The sequence below is a fragment of the Diadema setosum genome, chromosome 11 (genome assembly GCF_964275005.1).
Source record: "Diadema setosum chromosome 11, eeDiaSeto1, whole genome shotgun sequence".
Classification (NCBI taxonomy): Eukaryota; Metazoa; Echinodermata; class Echinoidea; order Diadematoida; family Diadematidae; genus Diadema; species Diadema setosum.
This window is the reverse complement of record NC_092695.1, coordinates 30694040-30719622: the sequence shown is the minus strand read 5'-3', so window position 1 is coordinate 30719622 and position 25583 is coordinate 30694040. Positions and strand designations below refer to the sequence as shown.

Sequence of the window (25583 nt, the reverse complement as noted above, 5' to 3'; positions counted from 1 at the left end):
CGAGACCCTAACCGTCAGAGAATATCTATGAGGGTTTTGGCCGGTATGTGATATTGGCCAGAACCACAGACTGGAAATCAAGAGTGGCCATCTTTATATCTCTTTATGTGTGTGTGTTTGTTCTTGTTTAAAGTTTTATTGTTAGTTTGCTTGTTTGTTTGTTTGTTTTTCGTCTGATTTGGTCAAAGGCACGGTGAATGCATGAACATTGTATGTTCCATACTAGTTTACACTCTCTTGCAGTCCCTTTGCTGGTTAGAAAGACACTTATCAGCAATCAGTCAGTCATTCCCATCAAATCCAAAATCGTTGCAGAAATCAATACAGTCAATTTCCGGTTCTCAAAATACGCTCGTCCATAAGGGTCCTTTTTTTAAATCATCAATCACCAACATCTACACTTGTATAAAAATGAACTTAAGTAGTGACTCGGTTTACTGCATATGCGCGAATCACTATTTATATTTTTGAGTAATTTAAGTTTGTTTGTATTTATTTTTCATTGAAGGTAATGCCAATAGGTCTAATGCTGAGTTTACCCTGCATTGGTCTGCTTCTCCTTCAGGTAACAGGTATGTGAAAACACTCATGTCACAAAAATCTTTCACCAAGACCATGGCAATTGCTGAAACATTCCTTGCAACTCCCTGCTCCATAATTTTAAAAGTTTTTTTTTTTTTAAGCTGATTAATCAATTTGCCTGTTGTGATAAGATGTCTTAGTGGTTTAAGTCGACTCTGAATATACAAGGAACAAAATGTGTTATACGCAAGACTCATAAGATGGACGGGTGATCTAATTCACATTGAATATGCTGAGATATGAAGCTCCCTGACGCATTCGACACCCATTGCACGATTCCTATGTGGACACGGATATCAATTTTGTCATTTTTTTAATTAATTTTGTTGTTCATTTCAATAAGAGTAGAGCTCCACCACTACCTTTACCATTATAGGCTATGAAGATCCCGAAACGTGCCCACATCTCACCAAGCCACCATGCCCGATCGTGCAGGCGGAGGATGGCACAGCCATCCAGTACATAGCGAAGCCTACGCCATCATCCCGGGCGACATTTGTGTCGCTGCCGCGGGGAGTCGGTCAACATGCCAATCAATATTATTGCACTAAACCAGGTATTTGGGCCATTCTCAGATTAAGTGTTCAATTCCATGTGAGTAAAACCGAAAAATCAACCACAAAGTAATACATTCAAAGATGTGTTTTCGGTAACTTCAAAACCGGTCAAATACGAAACAAAAAGTGGAACATGCTAAATGATGGCCATTCATTCATTGAGTAAAAATGAATTGAAATAGAGCATCATATGTGATTTTTGATCACCAGTCAGATACGTTACCGCAAATTTACATGTTGTAATGGACTCCTAACTTTGAATTAAATTTATTGTTTTGATCCAATTTCTGTTCAGGAAAAGACATCTGTCCCCCCTAAAGATATTGGGTTTTTTCAAGAGGTAAAGATGTTGTCATCCCTTGCTAATTGGTAGAAATTATTTCTGTGTGGAAGGTTGAAATATGTTTTTTGCTGAAATGAAATATAATCTTAAGATTCACTTTGTATTTTTAACAATTTCGCTCGCAAATTAAGTTTCGAATCCCACAAATCATGCAAAGGGAACGATCCGATCTGGAATTTCCACAGGAAACAAATATGAATTGCTTTCCTGGGGAAATAACTATTGAAAAACATCGAATCGCCTTTGGTAACGTATCTGGTAAAATATAAGTAATAATTTTAGTTGTGTATGAATTAATAAATATCACCCGTTTAATTATTTACCTTATGAATTGATGTAAAAATGAATGATGTAAGCCCAAATTAACCATTTCAAACATTGTACGTAATATTTAAACTATGAAATGTAGTGGAAAAGAGGCCTAAATGTGAAAGCTGAGTTCTTCATTCACAGAATATTCTCATCTTACGTCTGAATGTATTTCTCCATCTGACTATAAATATTCATTAAGTTTTGATGGATAATGGAAACAAGGTTTAAAAAATATATTTTTGCAGGCGCTTAGAAGGAAGTAGGTACAGTCTCTATGAACTCGATATACTAAAAAGTTGTTTGGCCTATGGTAACGTATTTGGCTCACCCCTTTTAATGAAAATGAATAAATAATTGTTCAACTTATCAATGAATCTTGAGTAGTTCTTCATATGTTGAAAAACACTAGAATAAATATGCAACAGAACACTGAAACTTTTCTCGGAAGCTTTTCATAAACTACTTTTTACTCTTTCAAAGTTTGGTAACGTAATGAATCTGTCGGTGAAGTTACAGAGCAATTTCTACTGAATATTCTTCATTTGAACATAACTTTAATTTTTTATGGAAGTGTCATTCTATGCAGATTTTTTTTTATGAACACGTTGTTCTACATAACATTATTTGTCACCGTGGGTGCCCTGAATTATACGTAACGTATCTGCTAAATCTGAAAAGCAAAAAACTGATATGCTGAATCATAGCTTCGTCTTGTAAAATAAACGTTCAAAGTTGTTGCATAGAATATGAAAGTGGCTGGGTTTTATAGAATAGAACTTTGGAGTTTGTGAGCACACAACGATTTGTTTGTCAAAACATTTACAATTTTTTCAGCATTTTGATTATGTGGTAACGTATCTGTCGGAAAACTTGGCATTAAGTTGTGAGACACTGACGCAGAAAGAAAAATCATGTGGAAGCGTTGCTCTTTTTCACCTCTCTGTCCTTTTGGTGTAAGAATATAATCCTGGGGTCCAACAAAACGAAGCATGTAATGTGTAGGGATGAATTTTGACCAGATTTGATCCCCTGAAAGCACAAGACCAATGAGCAAAATTCGGTCACGTATCTGCGGTAACGTATCTGTGGTAACGTATATGTTCGATCATGTTATTATGAGAGCGATATCTACCAAATATTTCTCACTTGTACTAAACTTTAATGTTGAATCGATGCGTCATTCCGAGGAGTAATGTATACCGCAACATACAATTTGTCTGACATTGCAACATCTGTCGCAGCGGGTGGCGTGAAATGTATGTAACGTATCTGTCCAAATAAAAATGTAGAAAACCAATATTTCAAACATTGTACCGTATTCTCAATAAATAGCTGTTGCACAAAAAATCTAAGTACTTGCAATGTACGAAGTATATCCTCAGGGTTTCATATACACAGGGTCATTGCATAGTCTTGTTATTTTCGCAATGCTGTAACACTAAAGAAACTGGTAACGTATCTGGCGGTGAACTTGGCGACAGGTTTCAAAAGGCTATAAAAAAGAAGTCAATAAAAATTTTGGAACTTTTCGAGTATTGTGAATAGCACATATGATATGCTCATCGTCCATGAAAATGATATTTGGAAAGTGTGTTTGTGGACGGAGAGGAGCAATAAAACATAATTCTAAAATAGCCGGCGACACTGCGTTTTGGGGGTCTTAACGAAGTTTAACAGCAAAAGTTTATACAAAAAGGCAGACAACCGCATTTGATCGTGTTTATTTCTAACAAATAAGGTCCTCGTGATATATTATAAACATTTAAATAGTGTCTAATAGGTTTCAGGGAATCGCAAACTGTCATGGAATGTCGGCGACACCAAAATTCCGTATTTGAACGCTTTTACTGAGAATGGGCCATTTATGAGTCCGCAGTGACTAAAAACGTGTGCTTAAAGACAATTACTTCGTATACACATCTATTTCTAGGTCAAAGTGGATTCAGGGGTTCTGTCCATGCGATATAAAAATTAATTGTTCATTCATTGTCTACATATAATAAAATGTCCATCTAATTGTTTATTCATTTACGAAATCTTCGATATAGGTTATCTTTAATGGATGAATCGTTTAAAGGAGTAAATGTGCTCTTCTGCCTGTGTTGTCTTCATTTTAGTACTATTGATTTTGATCATTACACAAATGTCATATGTTCTAAACATTTATCTTATATACCAAGTCTGTTTTCTTCGAGGCGGTATGTTTAATCCGAGTCAAATTTTGTGCTATAACTGATAAATGCATATTGAGTGGGCCTACAAAGTACACTTGTTGTAACGAGATGCATTCCAACACAGGGAGCAACGATGTTGTTTTGCGTTTGTGTTTCTGGCAGTGACATAGGTCACTCTGTTCTTTCCGGAGGGGCTCGCTTAAGTGCTATTTTGCTCCAAATTCTCTCTAAATCATCATTTCCTATGCATCTTTTAAAATAGATTACATAAAAAAATGTAGAGTTGCTATTGAAAGAAAAATTTACTGAAACCTCAAACTCCCTATCGAACGGGTTGTGAAAATTTTGCGTAAACTTTCACCAAGTGTTTCAATCCACAACACAGCATGTCTGTCGAACCCATGCCGGAACGGAACCACGTGTACAGAGATTGATGAAGGTTTCAACTGCACTTGTCCAGACGGATATAAAGGAGTGAGGTGTGAAAGAGGTATTTGAGTGGGTTCAACTTTTCCCTTTTCATGTTTCAAAACTTGGGTCTTGAGTCAATGGAAATTATTTTTTATTATATTTACGTATATTACCTATTACATTACGTATTTATATTTCGATTTTATCATTTTTACTGCTATCTTTATTATTATCACTCTAAGCCGGTAAATGCGAACGAAATAGAATCGTTTTTCATGTCATCTTGTTGATCGAAGCTTCACATCCTTTCACATTCGCTTCAATGCCTGTTTTCAATCAACCTCGCATCAAACGTGGAAATATGCACGTTATGCAAATTCTTGGGAAAGGTGAATTCCCATATAATATTTAGATTATCATGTTCGTACTTCAGAAATGATTAACAGAATGCTGATTAGGTCATTGAGAGAATCGTGGTTAAAGGTTTTTTTTTGGGGGGGGGGGGTGCTTGTGAAGGCATCCTAGAATCTTGGAAAATAAAATTGCATCAAAATTATTGTTAAGTGGTTGGCACACATTTTTTTTTCTTCATTTGGAGATGATAAGTGATATTAATGGTAATCTAATTAGCACAAGTCAATATGCATTTGCATTGCGTAGTTGTTGTTTTTTCAGCGAAATTGAAGGCCTTGTAGGTTAGGCTGGTATTTCTCGTCGAGCGCCTTATACTGGGCTCTATACTGCTTCCGAAGTTAAACGAGAGCATATACATTTTTCATAATTTAGCGGGGTTTTTTAACATTTAACATTTTATGAAACGTGCTAATGACAGATCTCTCCATCCTTTCTGCTTCACTTTTTTTTTCCTTTTTTTTTTTTTTAATGTAGATGCGTTTATCCATTCTGTAGAGCTCCTCGGAGGACAGAGCAATAACGAAGGACGAGTTGTGTTTACTATTCGCCAAAATCCAACTTCACTCAGACTGGCTCATTACGAGGAGTGGATGAAAAATGTTTCTATCCTCATCTGCCGTTACTTGGGATTCAAGGGAGTTTACGGTACAGTGGGCGGAGATTCGTTTGCTGGTTCTTCACGGGACGTGTACGCCAAAATGGGCGTGGTCTTTTGCCCCCCTGATGCCACAAATATTACAGACTGCTGGATGGAGGAGGAGAGAGAATATGGCGGGCGAGATCAGAGCATCGGTATCGTGTGTTGTGATGGTGAGGAACTTGTTCGTTCTGTTCTTTATCTCAGACACGAATGCACATTTAAGTCACTGTCAGTGGTATAGGTATACATGACTCCATGATTATTGTTAGCACCTACGCGGCACCTGCATTTAGGGAGTGTATATGCTATAGTGTCTGTTTATCGATGAAGGGAATAGGATGAAAATTACACTCATCTTTTTGAAAGGCTAATGTTTCTGTTAAGTGAGTTTTCCTGAAAGAAACAAACCTAACAACAACCAAATGCATTACTCCGAGTACTTAATCTCGTTATATTTAGAAAATTATCACACTGGTGAATATTAGGTACACTAGGTGTTAAATGTATTTTTGTGTGTGTGTGTGTGTGTGTGTGTGTGTGTGACAACCTCACAGGTTTGAAAGATTATTTCGGTTATAATTTCGATTATTTTGACATCTTCCAGGGAATTCCCGTGTCTCCGTTGGATCCCCTCTCGGCCTTGAAAGCGGCGCCATTCCGGACTCCAGGATAACAGGATCTACATCAAGCTATAACTACATCCCTCCGTACTATGGTCGATTAAACGGGCTTTCCTCATTCCGCTTTCCTGTAGCAGTAGGAGGAAGCCGGTATATTACTATTAATCTTGGCAAAAAGCATCTTGTGACAGGAGTAATCACCCAGGGCAGGGCAGGTACCAACGAATTTGTGACGTCATACTATGTAGTATCTTACAACGATGGTGTCTGGACAAAGTACGTAGACATTGATACCGGAAGCTATAAGGTGAGGAGAAAATAAACATGTTACCACCAAATGAACAAATGTGACCCATTGCTATATACATTACAGAGTATGCGTGAATATCTCGAATACGGACAGGATAAGTGACAATTAGTGACCTTGACAGCCAGAAAAACAGGCGATATAACCCGTTGGTGAAATAGGTCTATCCACAGCTGATCCGGCAACTTATGTTATGGACACGAGGAACTATAAAGGAATGGAATCAAAATGGATCAATATGGATTTGGACGTATAGGACCTCTAAGATATTCTGGGATATGGCTATTTCCTAAGTGTTACATCCATACTGTTATTGGTTATGGATGAATTGAAAATGAAAGAAAGGTCGACAGGAAAGAAATACATACAATACAATATGACAGTGAAAAAAAAAAAAAATTCGAACGTTCAAAGTGCGAAGTTGTGTTCCTATAAATGAAATTGAAAATGGTATTTGGCATGAATTTGAACGTCTACCCAGCTGGCGCGAAATAAGATGCCAACCTTTTAGCCGTTAAATTGAATGAATTTCGCTCTAAATTGAATGAAACAAAATATGAAATGAAATTGAATACTCAAAGCATTAAAATGAATCGTGAGAGTAGAGCAATGACCGAAATCGCTTGAATTTGAACGCCTTTTCAATGATTCGAACGCAAATCTGATGAAAAGTTGGGCGGGAAAACCTATATTATGCATTATGTATAACGCTGCACTACGGGTTAATGCATGTGTGAATTACGAAATAGGATGCGCATTTCTTCACCATTGATTATTGGTATGATACTTGAATGAGAATGAACTGAAGTGAACGACCGCCCTGTCACCGACGTACGCAATAATGCAGTCATTCGGGGTATGAAGTGTTAATCTTTATTCCACTTTGTCAACGTTCATGGAACATGAATGATAAGTTTTAGATATCTTCAAACCTTTTGCCTTTTATAGCAGATAACTGCATGAGAATACGTCTTCACCCCGATCAATGTCCACCTTTCTGTATTAAAGTTGATATATCATAAGTTTTGATCCTGAAGCACGATAACTTCAGAGTTTCAGAGTTATAGTTTGTTTTTTTGTCTTTCCTTGACAGATTTTCTCCGCCAATTATGACGACTCAAGCGCTGTCACACATCACTTTCAAAGTCCTGTCATCGCAATTACCGTGAAGATTGAAATCATTAAGTATGTGTCGTCCTACATTTCTCTGAGGATGGAGATCCTTGGATACGGACCACTCCCTGAAAACATCGGTGAGGACAGCTCAATCAATATTAGAGGAATCCCTCTAAACTTTGAATGGTTTAGTAAGCTTTGCCAGAATGATTGCATCAGTGTGAAATAAACACAATTGCCAGAATAGACTTTATCAATGATAACAATGACAATCAGTAATTGTCATGTGTTCACTGCATAACATATGCAAGTTATTCTTATTGGGATATAAATTGTAACACCTTTATCAAATAACTGCGCCTTCATTAAATCACGGAGACTACATCTTTCCATACAAGAAAAAAATTCATGGATCAAACGTGTAATAATCTTTAAATATGCAGATGTCAACAAACAAAAGGTCCATCATTTAGTTAATTAAACTATAAATTATTTGAAAAACAGATCGAAGGATTTCGGAAGATCGTCTGATTAGTTTTATGCCAGTTTCAATTATTTTCTACTTTCCGTATCATGTTACATTGAAAATAAGAGCACTTACTCTTGTACTTTGTTATTAGCAAACAAGCATTGATATAAGTGTAGTCAATGTGTGTGTGCACAATGATTTTGGTGATAACCGATTATTGTATGCCTCTTATTGTACATGTAAATTAAGTGAATATTTCCAACGTGCACTGAACCTATAAACACAATAAAGTTGTTTCCTTTATAAAGAGCGTATCAAAAAAAAAAAAGGTAATCCAACTTTGGAGGGCTGCCATTTCTTAATTGTCGGTTATGAAGAGCACAATATTAGTTGTGAGGAAAGTGAAACTCTTCCTCTTTCCATTGATACCTAATTATGTTGACTATTGTCATGGATGACCGAACACACAGACATAACGACAACAATGACAAATTACACTTTTTCCAAGTTTGCGTGTTATTGTGAAGGAACAATGCGTGTCTGACTGCATGGATGAGATCTGTCAATGAAAGTGGTCAAATCATCAGACCAGCCTGCATGAGTGCAGATTCGTGTTTTAGGGTTTCTTCTAATGTTTTAAGGTTCATAACCTTCAACATGGCCACGTTGTCGATATTTGGTACTTCCTATTAAGGCGAAACCATTATCCATTTTACTCTCTTCATATTCAAGACATGGTTTGCTACTGGGAGCTATGTGGTGAATATGAACAGAGAAAAATAAATTGTGTGGGTTGGCTTCTGTGGGAGCGACCAAGTTTTCGGACAAAAGGCCACGTTAAAGGTTATGGACCAAAAATGTTAGGAGGAATCCTAAACACAAACCTGCATCCGTACAGACTGGCCTATTTGGCAACTTTCATTGACAGATCTCATCCATGCAGTGAGACACGCATTGTTCCTTCACAATAACACGCAAACTTGGAAAAGTCCATGTGCTCAGTCATGCACGACAATTGTCAATATTATTACGTATCAATGGAAAGGGGGGGGGGGGAATTCCACTTTCCTTACAATCAACATTGTGTTCTTCATTACCGACAATTAAAAAATGACAGCCCTCCAAAATCATATTACCTTTTTTATACGCTCTGTACAGTCCTCCATGACAACATCAGAGCCTGAAGGATTTTTTTAATGGCTGTGTGTGCACACACTATGTTATGATTATGTATATCATATATAGGGGAAAGTGGGGTAAGACGGACCCCTTAACTTTGGGGGCTCGTCATTCTCAACCTAGAGGGATTTGAATATTGTTCTTTAGTGTATACGATGTGACCGCTTATTGCTACCCACCTACGTCGACGAAACTGAGCAATATGCTTTATTATTTGGAGAAAAAAAAATCCCAAAATATATTTTTCTCACCATGGGCCGTTTTACTCGCGGCTTCGGGTAAGACGGCCATATGGGGTTGGCAAAACCGACCACTATAAGGTCCGTTTTGCCTCGAGCAGTTCAAAAACAAATTATGAAAGTATATTTCTTTATTTATTCAGTTTTCTTTACCGAGGGTAGCCCTATCAGTGGGTTACACACTGTTATACTAGGGGGCACTGCAACAGAATATAACACTTCAACATACACAGAATAACAAATGAAGGACATCCCTTTTTACATCGTCACATCAACACATTATCAATACTCTACGGAAAAAATGCAAAACTAATCTTTTATCATGATAGTATACAAGTTCACATTGTTTGAAAAAAAAAATAAGATCACCAAACAAACACCTGTTCGGCAAGTTTTAACAGCATGAGAACACATAAATACAACAAAACTCCATGAAACATGACAGTGTGCAAAAATCTTGAACACAAATTTTCGCATCTGATAAATTATCTTAAACACAGATTCCCTATATTGGACACTTGTGATTCCTGCCAGTCTACAAATGGTCCACATAACCAAATTCATGGCTATTTTTCCCTTCTCCCTAAATGTCTCAAAACAATAATATCATTCAAATCACAAAATGAATGAACGTTGGCTGAAATGACCGAACATAGAGATTTATAGCTAACACAACCTAGTTTCAACGACTCTTAAGCTATAAACTGTAACATGGAAAAAAAAAATCGTGCCTAGTTAAAACTGGCACTTGTTATACTGTACTTGAAACGACCATGCAGAGTATAGAACTTAAGAAAGAAAGAATAATCCTAAATGAAAGAAAGATATTATTCAGAGGGGTGAAGGCTCAGGTTTGAGTTTCTTCAGTTTGTCTCCCTCTACAAATGAAAATTTGTTAAGATCGCAACTGCTGATCTGTAAATTAACAAACATGTCGGAAAAAAAGGAACCAGTGGGACTCGAACCTGTCATCTACTGCTTTCCGGGCAGCGACACTACCACCAGGCTGTCCCTGGTTGCCGGCAGTGACACGATGAACATGGAACAAATACCCAAGCTCCGAGATTCCGACATTGTTATGTTAAGTAGTCCAAGGAGGACAAGGCATAGGATAAATGAAAGAAAGATATTATTCAGAGGGGTGAAGGCTCAGGTTTGAGTTTCTTCAGTTTGTCTCCCTCTACAAATGAAAATTTGTTAAGATCGCAACTGCTGATCTGTTAAGATCAGCAGTTGCGATCTTAACAAATTTTTCATTTGTAGAGGGAGACAAATTGAAGAAACTCAAGCCGAAGAATAATCCTGTTTTTCAAAACAAGTCAAAGATCAATAATTATCCTATTTTATTTCGCTGCTGTTTTAGTCGTAAAATTCCTATCCCTTTATCAATATTTGTACTGCTACTATGCATCCCATTGTTCGACTAGACTATCTATGTAATTGCACGCTTAAATTTCATGTCAGTGTTGTGTTGTTTCTTTTCACCTTTCCCTCTAGTTTTATTCTAATGGCTTGTGCCGAAAGGGTGGGTTGGGTGGTGGCGCGTCGCGTTAATGGGAACACCACCCTTCGTCCAAAGCCCCCCCCCCCCCCCCCGGTTTTGCCGAAAGGGTGCGTTGGGAGCGTTGGGTCGCGTCGCGTTGACTGGAACCCCACCCTTCGTCCAAAGCTCCCCCGGTTTTGCCGAAAGGGTGCGTTGGTACTTTTTCTCATGTAATATTAAAAGACGAGTTTTGAATTTATATTTAACCTTCAAACAACCATTTCAAAGAGGCTAGGCCTATCGTCCGGATCGGTTTACACTCTATTACCACTTGGTCTACAGCCAGTTGGTCTAATAGACTGTTTAGTATCAGTTGGTCTAATAACCAGATGCTCTAGTCATATTTCGTCCAATTATTGTTTGGTCTAATTGTTATTTGGTTTAATTACTATTTGGTCTACAGTCAATTCGTCTAATAATAGCCATTTGGTCTATTTTTGGTCTAACATCAATTTATATCATCAAATACCGATTTGGTCTATTATGAGTTGGTCTAATTCCATTTCGTCTAATCATCAAATGGTCTAATATAAAACCAAATTTGTCCAATATAAATTTGGTGTACACATCATTAATTTTGGTCCATTGCCCAGTTGGTCTAGCCTCTATCATCATTTAGTCTTCACCCATTTAGTCTAATAACCATTGATCTTATTGTCATTTGGTCTAATAGCCAGCCTCCTGGTCTAATGATATCAGGTACCATTTGGTCCAATCATCGTTTCGTCTATATGACCAACTGGGCTATTTTTTTTTTTTTTGGGGGGGGGGGGGGGAGTTGGGGACCCTTTTTCATTGATATGTACACCAAATTTATATTGGACAAATTTGGTTTTATTTTAGACCATTTGATGATTAGACGAAATGGAATTAGACCAACTCATAATAGACCAAAAATAGACCAAATGGCTATTATTAGACGAATTGACTGTAGACCAAATAGTAATTAAACCAAATAACAATTAGACCAAACAGTAATTGGACGAAATGATGACTAGATCAACTGGTTATTAGACCAACTGATATTAAACAGTCTATTAGACCAACTGGCTGTAGACCAAGTGGTAATAGAGTGTAAACCGATCCGGACGATAGCCTCTTTGAAATGGTTGTTTGAAGGTTAAATATAATATTCAAAACTCTTTTAATATTACATGAGAAAAAGTACCAACGCACCCTTTCGGCAAAACCGGGGGAGCTTTGGACGAAGGGTGGGGTTCCAGTCAACGCGACGCGACCCAACGCTCCCAACACACCCTTTCGGCAAAACCGGGGGGCTTTGGACGAAGGGTGGTGTTCCCATTAACGCGACGCGCCACCACCCAACCCACCCTTTCGGCACAAGCCTATTCTAATCGTTGCTTTATGGAGTAGGACTTCCTAAGAGGTCAGGAAATGGTTAAAGAATACCATGATCTCTTTACAACGCAAATTGTAACCAAGATCAATGTACAATTACTACATGGATAAGACGGCTCGTGGTCCGTTTTGGACACTCAAGGGAGGGCACTTTACCCCACAGTGACTTCCACGCATATTAAGACACGATACGTGACTGGACCCGATTCTTTTCCCGCACAATGCGATCACCAATATCCACATCATCAATCCTAACCGAATGGCACAATTAGCTGTGGTAATATATGTATGAACCCTCATGGTGTGTATGGGCTTTCCTTACATCGGGTGGTGGTTGAAACATTATTGTGTCGAGTAGTTTTCTCAGGCTTCAGTGTTTTTCGTGAATTTTTTACAAGCCTCATTGCTAAACATGGGCAATTATCGCATGCCCTTCATTAGCCGCAAATGTAAGTGGTGTTCCGTCTTACCCGCTGTGCTCTTCTTACCCCACATTCCCCTAGATATATATATATATATATATATATATATATAGAGAGAGAGAGAGAGAGAGAGAGAGAGAGAGAGAGAGGGAGAGAGAGAGACAGAGCATTGATACAGTAATATTTCAATTAGGAAAATCAAGTGTGATAAGCACTAGTCGAATGTCTTCATTCCGGGTATAATGTCTGCAAACAGATTAGTGAAGTGGTCTATCGTGCTGTCCCAGGTGCCTTCGAAGTGGAGCCGTGCCTACCAACAAACAGCGGTGAGAGGCTTGGAGTTCAGGACAGCAGTATTCCAGACTCGAATCTGACGGCTTCTTCTGCACTAAGTTCCTCTTACACTGCTCCGTATGGACGACTAGCTTCGAACAGCGGTTGGATTCCAGCTAATGGTGACAATGATATGTGGGTGAAGGTGTGTACTCATCAGCACATTGAATAGAAGCACCGAATGAAAACCCTGAAGGGACATCGCAAAGTCCTTTCTTCACGCAAGATTCACACGAATTTCACAATATATTCACATATAATTGTTCGCAATAATTTCCTACTTTAGAGAATATCGATATCATTATGAATTTCATAATGACTTTCTTTTTCTGCTGGCCAAAAATGCCCAAAGGGTTACAAATATTCTCGCACGTCAAGTGTATTGCAATGTGTAAAATCCGTTCGTCAGTGCTCAGCTTCCAAACGACGTAGTCGAAGAAACTGTTAACCATGACAATGCGCTATTATTAACCGTTGACAGTGCGCTCCTGTTAAAACAAACACAGTTAAAGCGGAACTTCGTACAACGAAGTAAAAAGATAATGTCACAAAATAATTGACTATGTTTCTTCATATTTGTTCGGATTATGCAACAACATATAAAAGTGCCCCTTTTATCAACAACTCAATCTATACGGACAAACATTTTACATGCGTCTAGAACTGAAATGAAATAACCAAGTTTAAGATATCCGCCTTCAATTTTCAACATATTGCAGGAATTGTGACTTTGAAAATCGCGAGAAAGGTGTTATGTTTTATAGATATGAATCCTTTTGATCTGGAATGATTAAAGTTTCCCGTCCATTTGTGTAGTAAGTGCTTGGAAAAGTATAGATAGGTCATTTGATATAGCCATAGGGCACCAAAACAATGTAACAAATTGTTAAATTCGCCATAGGACAGCAAAAAAACAAAACAAAACAAAACAAAACAAAACAAAAACCAACTAAATCAAACGTGTAAAAACCTTATTCATTCAAGTTAGCATGGGATTACAAGTGACTAAAGTTCGAACAATTTGTTTTGCAAAAGATTATTCATACTTATTGCCAGTGCATTCAATTTGGCACTGTTTGTACATTTGTGCAGTACAGTGTATTACGCACATTTTATTATGAAATGATTATACAAGCAGGCCTATAATTGCAATAGTATTGTATGTTACTCGAAGTTACACTTCTTTTGAACGTCGTCTGAACTTCTTTAAATTCATATTTCGCTTTCCTGATCTCTTCACTATTGATGTTTGAAAGATCGAAATGTTATTCATAAATACTTTGCACGTTTACCCTAACTTGAAACAAACATGTTATAAGTACATTGCAAGATGAAAATCTCATTCTACATATGCTACGATTCATGTTACTAGATTATGCATATAATAATTATGGTTGAAAATATTGAACAAATGACCACACAAAATATTGTGAAAGAAAGCCCATAAAGATGAGAAATCCCCACTCAAAAAAACCATGTAAAGTTAACAGAACCATTCGATCTTGTCAAAACTTCATAATTGTGAGGAAGTTAGGAAACATGGATAGGAATTATATTTTTGCTGACATCTTGAATATCTCATACCCTCATGGATGCAAGAGTTATGAAATGATTATAATCGATATGATTAAAATATTTGAAAGCCCATAACTAGATTGATGAATAATGCACTCTTCTACTACATGTTTATGGCTATTGTTTTTACGCCTCTGCCACGAAGTGTCGCCGGAGGCATTATTTTTTCGGGTTCTCCGTCCCTTCCGTCCTTCCGTCCTTCCGTCCTTCAATCCGTCCTTCCGTCCGTATTAAATTTTGTGGACAGTGTAACTAAAAAACCAAGCAAGTATATGCATGAGTGGGCGAAGTTGTGCTTATCAACTTTTTGGTGCACATGTTCAAGTTTAAAAGTCAAAAGGTCAAATGCTCCAAATTTCATTTTCTCCCAATAACTTGAAACTTAGCGTATACGTGTAGTACCAAATACAGTTTCTCCAGAGAGAGTTTCGGGTAATGTGGTCAAAGGTCAAAGATCAAGTGAAAATGTTAAAATTTCACTTGTTTCTCCACTATATGTCGCAAATGGTTCGAGATATCTTCTTGGAAATTAGTACACGTATGCATGTACTGACTGGCAGTGATTATGTAGGGAATTTGGGGTCACGGGTCAAAGGTCAGGGGTCAAAGGTCAAGGTCAACTCCTCCATGAGGATTTTTCTTGACACTGAATATGTACTTGTATTACCCAATAGAGATTGTCTTGGAAGTGTCTTGCCAAAAGATCAAAGGTCAAGTGAAAGAGATAAATTTCACTTCTTCCCTCATATCTCGAAAGTGACTCAAGGTATCATCATGAAACTTAGTGAAGGGGGCATTTCATGAAGCATTTTTGTCCGACAAAGTTGTCGGACAAATTTGCTCTAAGCCAGTCAGATGCAAGGATTTCAGTAGCTTATAACAGTTCGTCAGAAAAATATTATCTGACAGTGATTCTCTTGGGAACTTAAGGGTCATAGGGTCAAAGGTCAAGGATCACAGCCCATGCTAAAATGCTAAAATGTTACTAATTAATACTGAAATTACACTTTTTATGCCTCCGCCAAGAAGTGTTGTTGTAGGCATAATGTCCTTTCGTCCGTCCGTCCATCCGCCCGTCCGTAATCAATTTTGTTGACATCGTAACCATGGTAACGAAAAAGAAAAATTTAAGGTATCCTAATGAAATTTGACATGTATATGTATGAGTGGGCGAAGTTGTGCTTTGTTTCATCAACTTTTGGGTGCACATGCTAAAGGTCAAATGTCAAAAGGTCCTCCATATTTCTCCATATTTCGCAAATATAGATGGTTCAAGGTGCCTATGGAGACTTAGTACATGACTGGCAGTGATTATCTAGGGAATCGGGGGTCATGGTTCAAAGGTCAAAGGTCAAAAGGTCAATGTCAACTGCTCAAAATTTCAATATTTCCCCCGTATCTATCCATTGCCTGAAAGTATTTTCTTGAAACTTTTGAAACTTAGTACATGAATGTATATACTACCAAAAAAAGATTTTCCAGAAAATGTTTTGGGTCATGTGGTCAAAGGTCAAAGGTCAAGTGAAATGTTTAAATTTTTACTTCATATCTCGCAATTGGTTCAAGGTACAGTTCTACCTGGTCATGGAGACTTAGTACATATGTATGTAATGACTGGAAGTGATTATCTAGGGAATTGGGGGGTCATGGTTCAAAGGTCAGGGGGTCAATGGTCAAGGTCAACTCCTCAATATTTCACAAGTTCCCTCATATTCATGCAATGCTTGCAGGATTTTTCTTGAAACTTATATGTATACTTTTATTACACAATAAAGATTCTCTGGGAACTTTCTTGTCAAACAGTCAAAGGCAAGAAGGTCTAAGGTAAAAGTACTAAATTTCACTTCTTCCTCCATATCTCGAAAGTGACTCAAGGTATCGTCATGAAACTTAGTATTATATATGCATGTTCTAGTGATTCTGTTGGGAATCTTTAAGTCATAAGATCAATGGAGAAGGGTCAAAGACCACGTTAAAATGCTAATATTTTATTATTGATACTGAAATTGCACTTTTTCTCCATACCTTGAATATTACCCAATGCATAAACTTATAAAAAGGTCAAAAGTCAAGTCAAGATTCTCAAATCCCCAAATACCTGCATTCTTATAGACAATAGCCAATCTAAACCTACTTCATGCAAAGTGAACATTCAACACATTTGTGACAAACCTGTCATTTGCCAAAAATTATGTGAAACTGACATCACACATTGTCAAGACATTGTACTATAGATCTATTAGGAGAACCATGCAATGTGGCGGAGGCACACCAAGTGAAGATAGTGACATTTCTAGTTTTCTTTATAGTGAATTTGAACGTGGTGATTCGCTGTGAAAGATGTCAGACATGACGCGGTTTTGGAATTGAAGAAGTTATATTAAGAATCAAATCAAAATTTTGAGCTGGAAGAAGAGGGAATACTACGTTAGGTATGGCTTTCAAATACCATGTGATGAAGATGAAGAAAAGATGATACAGTAAAACAACAGTCACTGCTGCTTGTATGACTCTTGCATCACTTTGTGGAAATCTGTTTTCTTATATATGCATGTCATAAGATATACCTAGGAGACGTCTTCATGGTCACCGGTGTTATAACACAAGGCAGAAGTTATCCATATACAAATGAGTGGACAACAGCCATTTCTGTTTCATTGTCAAGCAACGACAACGACTGGGTGTTTATCCTAGATAAAGCTGGTTGGAAACGGGTGAGTACCTTCGGGGAAGCCATCATTTTGTCGAGACTGCTTGTGATGATCCAAAAATCCCAGGAAAGTTTGCAAAGTGGCAGCTTCTACTGGGAGGAGGGATGGGGGAAGGGAATGTGGTACATTGCACTTTGATGGCCATATCTTCAGTCTTAATGCCATGATAAAACAAATTACGTGGGCAAACAAACACTTAATTTTACTTGTCAATATTTGAGTTTGTCAATGTTCAGTACGGGCTTAAAAAACCCGATGACCTTAGCTGACGTTTTCCATACATAATATGAGCTACTACAGGCATATTCCCTTTTCACGCCTCGCATTTTGATTTTATTATTCCACATCGCGCTTCTTTTGTATAGTTAGACAGGCTCTTTTTGGCAGAAACTGGCGAGGTAAGGGGTTAACATGGTTAACGCGCAACGGAGTTGATTAAGCTTGATGATTGGGCTATAGTTGCTAGGTTGGGAAAATCTCCGCCAAGCTCTCTTTAGGAAACCTATTCTGAGCAAAGTATGCCTACAACTTGAATACAAAATAGAAATGGTCTATACTCTTGAGCTTTCACCAATTGTCTCGAATACAACTCGAGGTATAGAAAATAAATCTATAAAGCCACATGACTTTCACTTACAGTCTATAGTTTGATATATACAACATATTATTATGAACCTACAATATCTATTTGCATTCATGTCTGTCTTCTCATGTTCTTTGCCTTCTCTCTTCACTATCCCACCCGACCCAAAGTATCCCACAAATATGCATAATTCATTATATAAAAGTTTCACATTCATTTCCACGTTTTATTACATATGACACAAACGTGATCAATTGCTAATTTGAAACATATAACAGGTAATGATAATAGCATATCATGACAATGCAGTTGCAGAAGAGTAAGACAACTTCAGGTGCGAGCTTCTTCACTTTGTCTCCCTCTACAAATTAAATTTGTTATAAGATCACATCCATGTTCATCGTGTCACTGCCTGCAACCAGGGACAGCCTGGTGGTAGTGTCGCTGCCCGGAAAGCAGTATATGACAGGTTCGAGTCCCACCGGTTCCTTTTTTTCCGACATGTTTGTTAATTTACAGATCAGCAGTTGCGATCTTAACAAATATAATTTGTAGAGGGAGACAAAGTGAAGAAACTCGCACCTGAACCTTCACCCCTCTGAATAATATCTCTCTTTCATTTAGTAAGACAACTTATACGTAAACGTAAAGATTACCAGTTTGTTTGACAGTCTATTATAAAGGATACAAACTGCAGGAATAGGATAATGCGGGGGAGGGGCACAAAAATCTCATGAGAGGAAGAGAAATGGGAGAGATAGAGAGAAACTTTGAAAATTAAGACATAAATGTAAATGAAAACGTCGCGAAAATTTGAACTGATGAAGAATAATGTCTCCCAGCATTGTGTATGAAATCTTATGGTAATACATCTCAGATTAAAATATAAGAAATTAAAAAAAAAACACCGATCACTCGAGAATTGTGTCAGCTTAAGAAAGGAATTTAGTTACAAAAGGGACCCACGAAGTTTAAATCTATAAAACCCATGGGGTGCACATTGTGCCACCTCCCACATTTTTATGTGCATTTCTACGCCTTTATACCACTAACCAAATTTGGCGACTTTACCTAAAATTCATTACAAACATTTTAGTGTATTATTTAGCTATGTTCGATATTTCTGTTTGCCATGGCAACGATAATCCGACAACTATATCAGATTTTGCGCGTTTTTGTTTTTGTTCTAATTTCAGTTAATGATATTGTAAAAGATGAAATGCTCTTTTTTTTTCTTGGCTTTAATCTGCCAAAGGACCCAAATATGAAGTGATAATTGTTTAAATGACCTTGAAATGGTCTTCTTATCATTTCTTTCATTTTTCATGAGTCAAAGGTATCAAATGATAAATATAATGGTGGTAATTGAAAAGAAAAAGTATTTCCGAAAGATTACCCTTTCATTTTGTGTCCTTTGAACCTTTCCTACAATTTTGCCTGTAGTATCATTTGTTAATCATTTTGTCAATCTGCAAACTCAAAATTCCATTAGTGTGGAGACATGAAATATGATACCTATATATGTACTTATCCAAAACAAGACATCATGTGTTTACATTTTAGTATAACTAATAGCGACCCAATATTATGAACTTGAGAAATTTCAACCATAGCAAATAGTAACGTTTGAATTTCTTTTCTTTTATGACAAATATAAAAATGATTGTTCTAAAAAAAACAAAAAACACATATATACTTGGGATAGAGAAATCATAAGAAAAGCTCTAATTTTTTAGCATATATCATAGCAGATTTCCTATGTATTTCTTTATTATTTTGGTGAATAGTGCCCTCAAATGCAGACCTTGTGAAAGTTCAAATATAGGGCCACACAGTGTCAGTTCCTCAACCCATGTGCCAAATATAACAGTGATACATCAAATAATACAGAAGTTATACAAGAGCACAATGCCCCCCCCCCCCTTGGGTCTGTAAAGGTTAAAATATAGCTTGGGCTTATAGGGTTTATGGTTACTTGAACGATATGTGAGATTGTCGTTCATTTTTATGTCGAACCCACTGGAGGTGCGGCGTCCGTCCGTCCGTCGGACGGTCCGTCCGTCACTCTACAAAAAAACTTGAATAACTCTATACTGAGGACTTCAATTTCAATCAAACTTGGAGGGAAGAGTGGTTATGGAAATTCGAAGTACACATCAAGGTCAAAGGTCACAGGCAGGGGTCAATGAACTTTATGGCCCAATGTTAAGTTTTTACGGCCCTTTTCAATTATGGCTCATAACTTTTGATGTATTTGTCTGTTTGTGACCAAACTTGGATGGTAGATGTCCCTTGGGGAGTTGAAGGTCACCACAAGGTCAAAGGTCACTGACAGGGGTCAACGAACTTTTAGGGTCCAATGTCTTTTTTTAACGGCCCGTTTCGATTATGGCTCATAACTTTTGATGTATATGTCCGTTTCTGACCAAACTTGGATGGTAGATGTCCCTTGGGAAGTTGAAGGTCATCACAAGGTCAAAAGTCACAGACAGGGGTCAACGAACTTCCGGGAGTTAGAAAATATGAATTTCTTCTAGGCGAATGGGCGAGACACATTTTGGCACTTGCCTGGTTTTCATGTGTAATGTGTAATGCGCTCACCTTATCTATCCACATTTCCATCTCTTTTTACATTTCCATCCAGACTGTATCCCCTGTTGTACCCGTTTTCTTCCTTTGCACATGTATGGTACTCTCTTTGTATAATCACTATCATAAAATAATGTATTATAATTAATATTGTGCAAATGTGGAACGTTGAAATCGCTTTGTAAATAGAAACACTATATATCCCTTGTTATAAACATCATTGTTAAAAGCAGTCTATCGAATGTATATTTACGTAAGACTAATCCATGTGACTCTTCTTCGTCTTGTTCCCATGAAGATATTTCCCACCAACTACGACTACAATACGATGGTGACGACACCTTTCCCAGTACCTATCCGAGCAAGTTACGTCAGGATTCACCCTGTGGCATGGTACGGTCGTATAACGATGCGGTATGAAGTGCTAGGATATCAGTAAGAAGTGAAAGTATCAGTAATTGTAATGATAAGTTATTGATGATGATGATGATTATCATAATAATGATTATAATTACAATACTGCATGAAGTAACAAGTTTTTACAGCGCATGATAATAAAGCATCATTCCCGATACGTTTCATAGCCACAATAATAATTTTACAACAACATACAGTATGCTGTATATATACTTACTTACTTACTTACTAGAACTTTATTTTTTTGTCCTTCTGCCTATACCCGGGCGTCGCGGAGAGACATAAGCATCTGTTTGCTGCAAGGCGGGTAGCCTGGAGAAGGGACATGCATGCCATATAATGTTTATGTCCTCTTTATTGTCCCCGCCCGCCGAACGAGTTCGAGCAGGGGACTATGAAACGGGCTCCGTACGTGTGTGTGTGTCCATGTGTGTGTGTGTCCGTGTGTATGTGTGTGCGTCCGTGTGTGATCAAAATGTTCAATTTGCTACTTCTCTGTCATTTATGAGCCAATTTTGATTCTGTTTGCTTTATATGATAGCACTACATGGGAGCTTTGAAACTTCTACACAGAATTTCAGTTGTGACCTTTGACCTTGACCTTTGACCTATATTGTACATTTTGATACAAAATGCTACTCCTTCGCCATTTCTAACCCGATTTCGATTCCGTTTGCTTTATGTGATGGCACTAGGTGAGGGCTTCAAAACTTCTACACAGAATTTTGACCTTTGACTTCTTTGACCTTTGACCTTGATTTTTGACCTATATTGTGCATTGGCTACAAAATGCTACTCCTTCGCCATTTCTAACCCGATTTCGATTCCGTTTGCTTTATGTGATGGCACTAGGTGAGGGCTTCAAAACTTCTACACAGAATTTTGACATTTGACTTCTTTGACCTTTGACCATGATTTTTGACCTATATTGTACATTTTGCTACAAAATGCTACTTCCGGCGGGGACATAATCTACGCACCGCGTAATTTCTACTTTTCCTTGTTCAAACTTTGAGCAGATCCAAACTTTTACATAAATCAGGTGCCTGCATGATGAAGAAAATAGGTTATTTTCTCTAATGCGGTGTAAGTATCATTTCTAATAATAATTGCCCTGATGCATGGAAATGTTAATGATTACAATTCAAACACAATGTATATAGAAAAGATATTGTGTATAAGACACATGTATAGGCCTATATTGTACATATCCCTTTTACTTTTATTTTTCGACACTTCATTGTCTGTTTTAATCTTTTATCCTTTCAACTCCTGGAACATTTAGCTCCAAGAATTAACGTCTTGCTGTCATCAGATTTGGTAACTCAAAACGTACAGCATAAATCTGCACAACATCAGAAAAAAAAAGTTATAAACTTGCAGATTTCAGGTGTAACATTAATCTTCTAAACTGTGATATCTATTTTTTTTTTTAAGAATCATGTTTCAAACTTAGCGGCCTTGAGATTATTGATGATCTTGCAACAGACACCAATTTTGTAATAATACACTTTTGAAGGTAATGATGATAAAGGGATGATGAAGATTATAACGATGGTGATGATGATATCAACGGCTTGAAGCTTTCATAGCGCATAACAAAGTAATTCCCTATGCGTTTCACAGCTACAACATGATAAATCACGCTATAGTATATGTCCATGTATAGGAAACGCACTTTTGAGCTAAACTTTTGCTTATAATTATTATAAATTATATGCAATCATCTTCATTGATTTCGGATCCTGATCTGTGTTTCATTTTATGCTGTACAATATGTAAAATAATGTATATGATAATTAAGTTCTTATCTTATGAAATTGAAAATTATGTTTACACAACATTATTAATGTTTGTTGTTTTGTTTGTTTGTATGTTAGTTTGTTCGATTTTTTTTTTTTTTTTTTACACCGAGTGCCTTCAGATATTGTATACAACTATAAAGCTGTTGAATTTACACTTCGGATCCACTGATTATCAGCAATTAAGTGGGTTTCATTTTCGTACTTTCATTGATCAGTGTAAATTTTTTTTTGGTTTAATATTTCTTTATTTTATTTATTTACTTTGTGTCTATCTCCATTGATTGCATAGCAAATTTACATTGGCATATTTTCCTGGAACCTGCGTTGACAAGCTTTGCTTTTGCGGTTCCATCGTATTTCACAAGTTATAGAGAATTATCTTATGTACGTTATGTATGCTGACACACTTTCTATTCATGACCCGATTTATATCATATTTTGTATCTTGCTTGGTTTGTATTCTTTTTTATGTATCTCGATGTCAAGTTAGTGAAATATGAAAATAAACATGCTGGAATTGTTCACTGTGTCTCGAGTGTAAGACCAGTGCAGTTTCAGTTATTCAATTCAATTCAATATTTTAATCTCTTCTGAACTATCAGTGCAAAATCACCAAGCAGACATATCATAAACATTACCGTTGTGTGTTTAACGTACAGAACATAGCTCACATCATCAAATTTCATTTTCTAAATGACATGAAATACTCGAAACTTGAGTACTGATTAGTTCTCTCCTTGTATCTGCTGTTTACCAATTGATAATCTTCATACTAGTTTTTTTAAAGTAATTACCTTCACTATCCATCTCAGTGTGTATTTGTTTATAGAGTAGTGTCGCTTTTGGAATTTCCGTATATGGTTGTTAATGTTTACATAATAATACACACGCATGCAAAGACTTGTCACTTTTTTCTTTCTTTTTGTTTTGTTTTGTTTTTATTTTTTCTTTTACTCAGGGAACTTGCTAATTGTACAAGCTCTGTTTTTTTTTTCGCAAGTTCTCTCCACATTCCGTACTACCTAGTACTATTTCAGCCCACAATAATTGCATGAATATCAAAATATTTGTATATTATGTGCATGCATTTACAGGTGTGTATATAGTATCCAATTGTTACACTATTGTTCATATACCTGTATTTGCTTCATGCCATTTTTGTCCGTGCATCACAAAACTAACCAAAAGTCGCACGCCTTGATTTTACATGAGGATTCAAAAAAGGTGAACCAAGTCAATTTTGAGTTCTTCATATTTTGTGAAAGAGCTATTCTTCTTCTCTAAATTTGGGATTATAAAATGATTGGGAAAGTGTGTCACTTCAGCAGTTTTTCTACAACAATTTTTGTCCGTGCATCACAAAACTAACCAAAAGTCGCACCCCTTGATTTTACGTGAGGACTCAAAAAAAGATGAAATGGGTCAACCAAGTCAATCTTGAGTTCTTCATATTTTCTGAAAGAGCTATTCTTCTTTAAGTTTGGGATCATAAAATGATTGGGAAAGTGTGTTTTCAGCAGTTTTTCTACTACTCTTTTTTTATACAGTAGTGATCGAGATCAGGTTTGTCTAGGATGCCCCTTCTCATTTCTTGAAAATCTATTGCACATTCTTCACTTCAACTCTAATAACTTTTGAAAGGATAAATCTACTGCCATGGACCACTTTGAAAGTAGGCATTAATCATGGACAGAATACGTTAATAGAGCATGCTTAATTTCAGCTTAATCTGATAATCATTTCATTGTTGTTGCTCCAGTGGTTTACATCATTGTGTTTTGTTCCGTTCATTGCACAGCTAGCACGGTTTGGTAAATAATATAAGCGCATGAATAGACCCTTTACCTCAGAGCCTCTTTTCTCAGCTCACACTTTTCCAAAGTGTTTGTTTTCTTTCCAATATTTAGATAGGTTATATGAGTCCATCTGAAATAAGTTATACATCATTTTAAAGCTTACAGTCTGCTCTTTCAGAATCTGCCCTTAACTAAAAATCCATGTTTGGCAACTTTTTGTTGGTTTTGTGATGCAGGGTAACATTTCACCTTTTTGTACATTGCTATTGTGAAATAAGTTGTGCAATTTAGATGTGGGAAATGAAATGAAATGAAGTGAAATGAAATTTTCAGTTAATCATAAAAAGAGCAAAACTCTTAGTTATCTTTTAGGTTTTAGGGGCTTGGTTTTTACTATTTTGATTTGCAATTGAGTGTGATACAGAGTAAGTCTGCTAATTTTGGTTACTGCATATTTATGTCACTTTTTAAAGACAACAAATTATTCAAAAAGTAAGTAGCCACCTTGGCTGTGAAAACCGGGTTAGAAAGTCGATTACTAGTATACTGCATTCTGTACCTTCGTTTTAGTATATGCGGTATCACCCCTATATTTTACAAGCATAATAGACTAGACAAGAATCGTTTTATAATATTACTACTCTTTGCTAAGACGCTTTCTTGGCTGTGCAAATTAGGGTCAAAGGTCAAATAGGCACATCCTGGTATATCTTGGAGAACACATGCTGCCCCCATATTTTGCACGCATATAATCATGTATAATTATATAGACCATGATACATGAATCATTTTGTGAAATAACGACTCTTTGATCAGATGCCCTTTTGGGTGTGTAAGTTGTGTATCTTGATTAGTACATGCCTTATCACCCCATATCAAATTTGCACACACGCATACCATGTTACATGAATCATTGCATGAAATACCGAATTCTTGAGCTGATATTGTCTCAGCTTTGTGAATCATGGTCAGTGCTCGAAATATTTATTTCTGGAAGGAATGGATCACCTAATTTGCCAGTCTTGACAAATATCTAAGTCTATATAGTTTTAGGTTATTGCATGTTTATGTCACTTCTAAAGGACAA

General features: G+C 36.9%; 1 protein-coding gene across 1 annotated transcript; it reads left to right on the top strand.

Annotated features, from left to right (window-relative positions):
* Nucleotides 1-1001: 1001 nt before the first annotated feature.
* On the top strand, nt 1002-20917 carry LOC140235420 (EGF-like repeat and discoidin I-like domain-containing protein 3). The gene is made up of 7 exons (XM_072315446.1): nt 1002-1098; nt 4354-4458; nt 5268-5603; nt 6038-6360; nt 7454-7613; nt 12975-13165; nt 20777-20917. The coding sequence occupies exons 1-7, from the start codon at nt 1002-1004 to the stop codon at nt 20915-20917; spliced, it is 1353 nt and encodes a 450-aa protein (XP_072171547.1).
* Nucleotides 20918-25583: the final 4666 nt, after the last annotated feature.

Coding starts and splice junctions, on each gene's coding strand:
- LOC140235420 (XM_072315446.1), top strand. CDS start 1,002: ATGCCCGATCGTGCAGGCGGAGGATGGCACAGCCATCCAGTACATAGC. Junction 1,099..4,353: donor TTGTGTCGCTGCCGCGGGGA/GTCGGTCAACAT, acceptor TCCACAACACAG/CATGTCTGTCGAACCCATGC. Junction 7,614..12,974: donor ACCACTCCCTGAAAACATCG/GTGAGGACAGCT, acceptor GTGCTGTCCCAG/GTGCCTTCGAAGTGGAGCCG.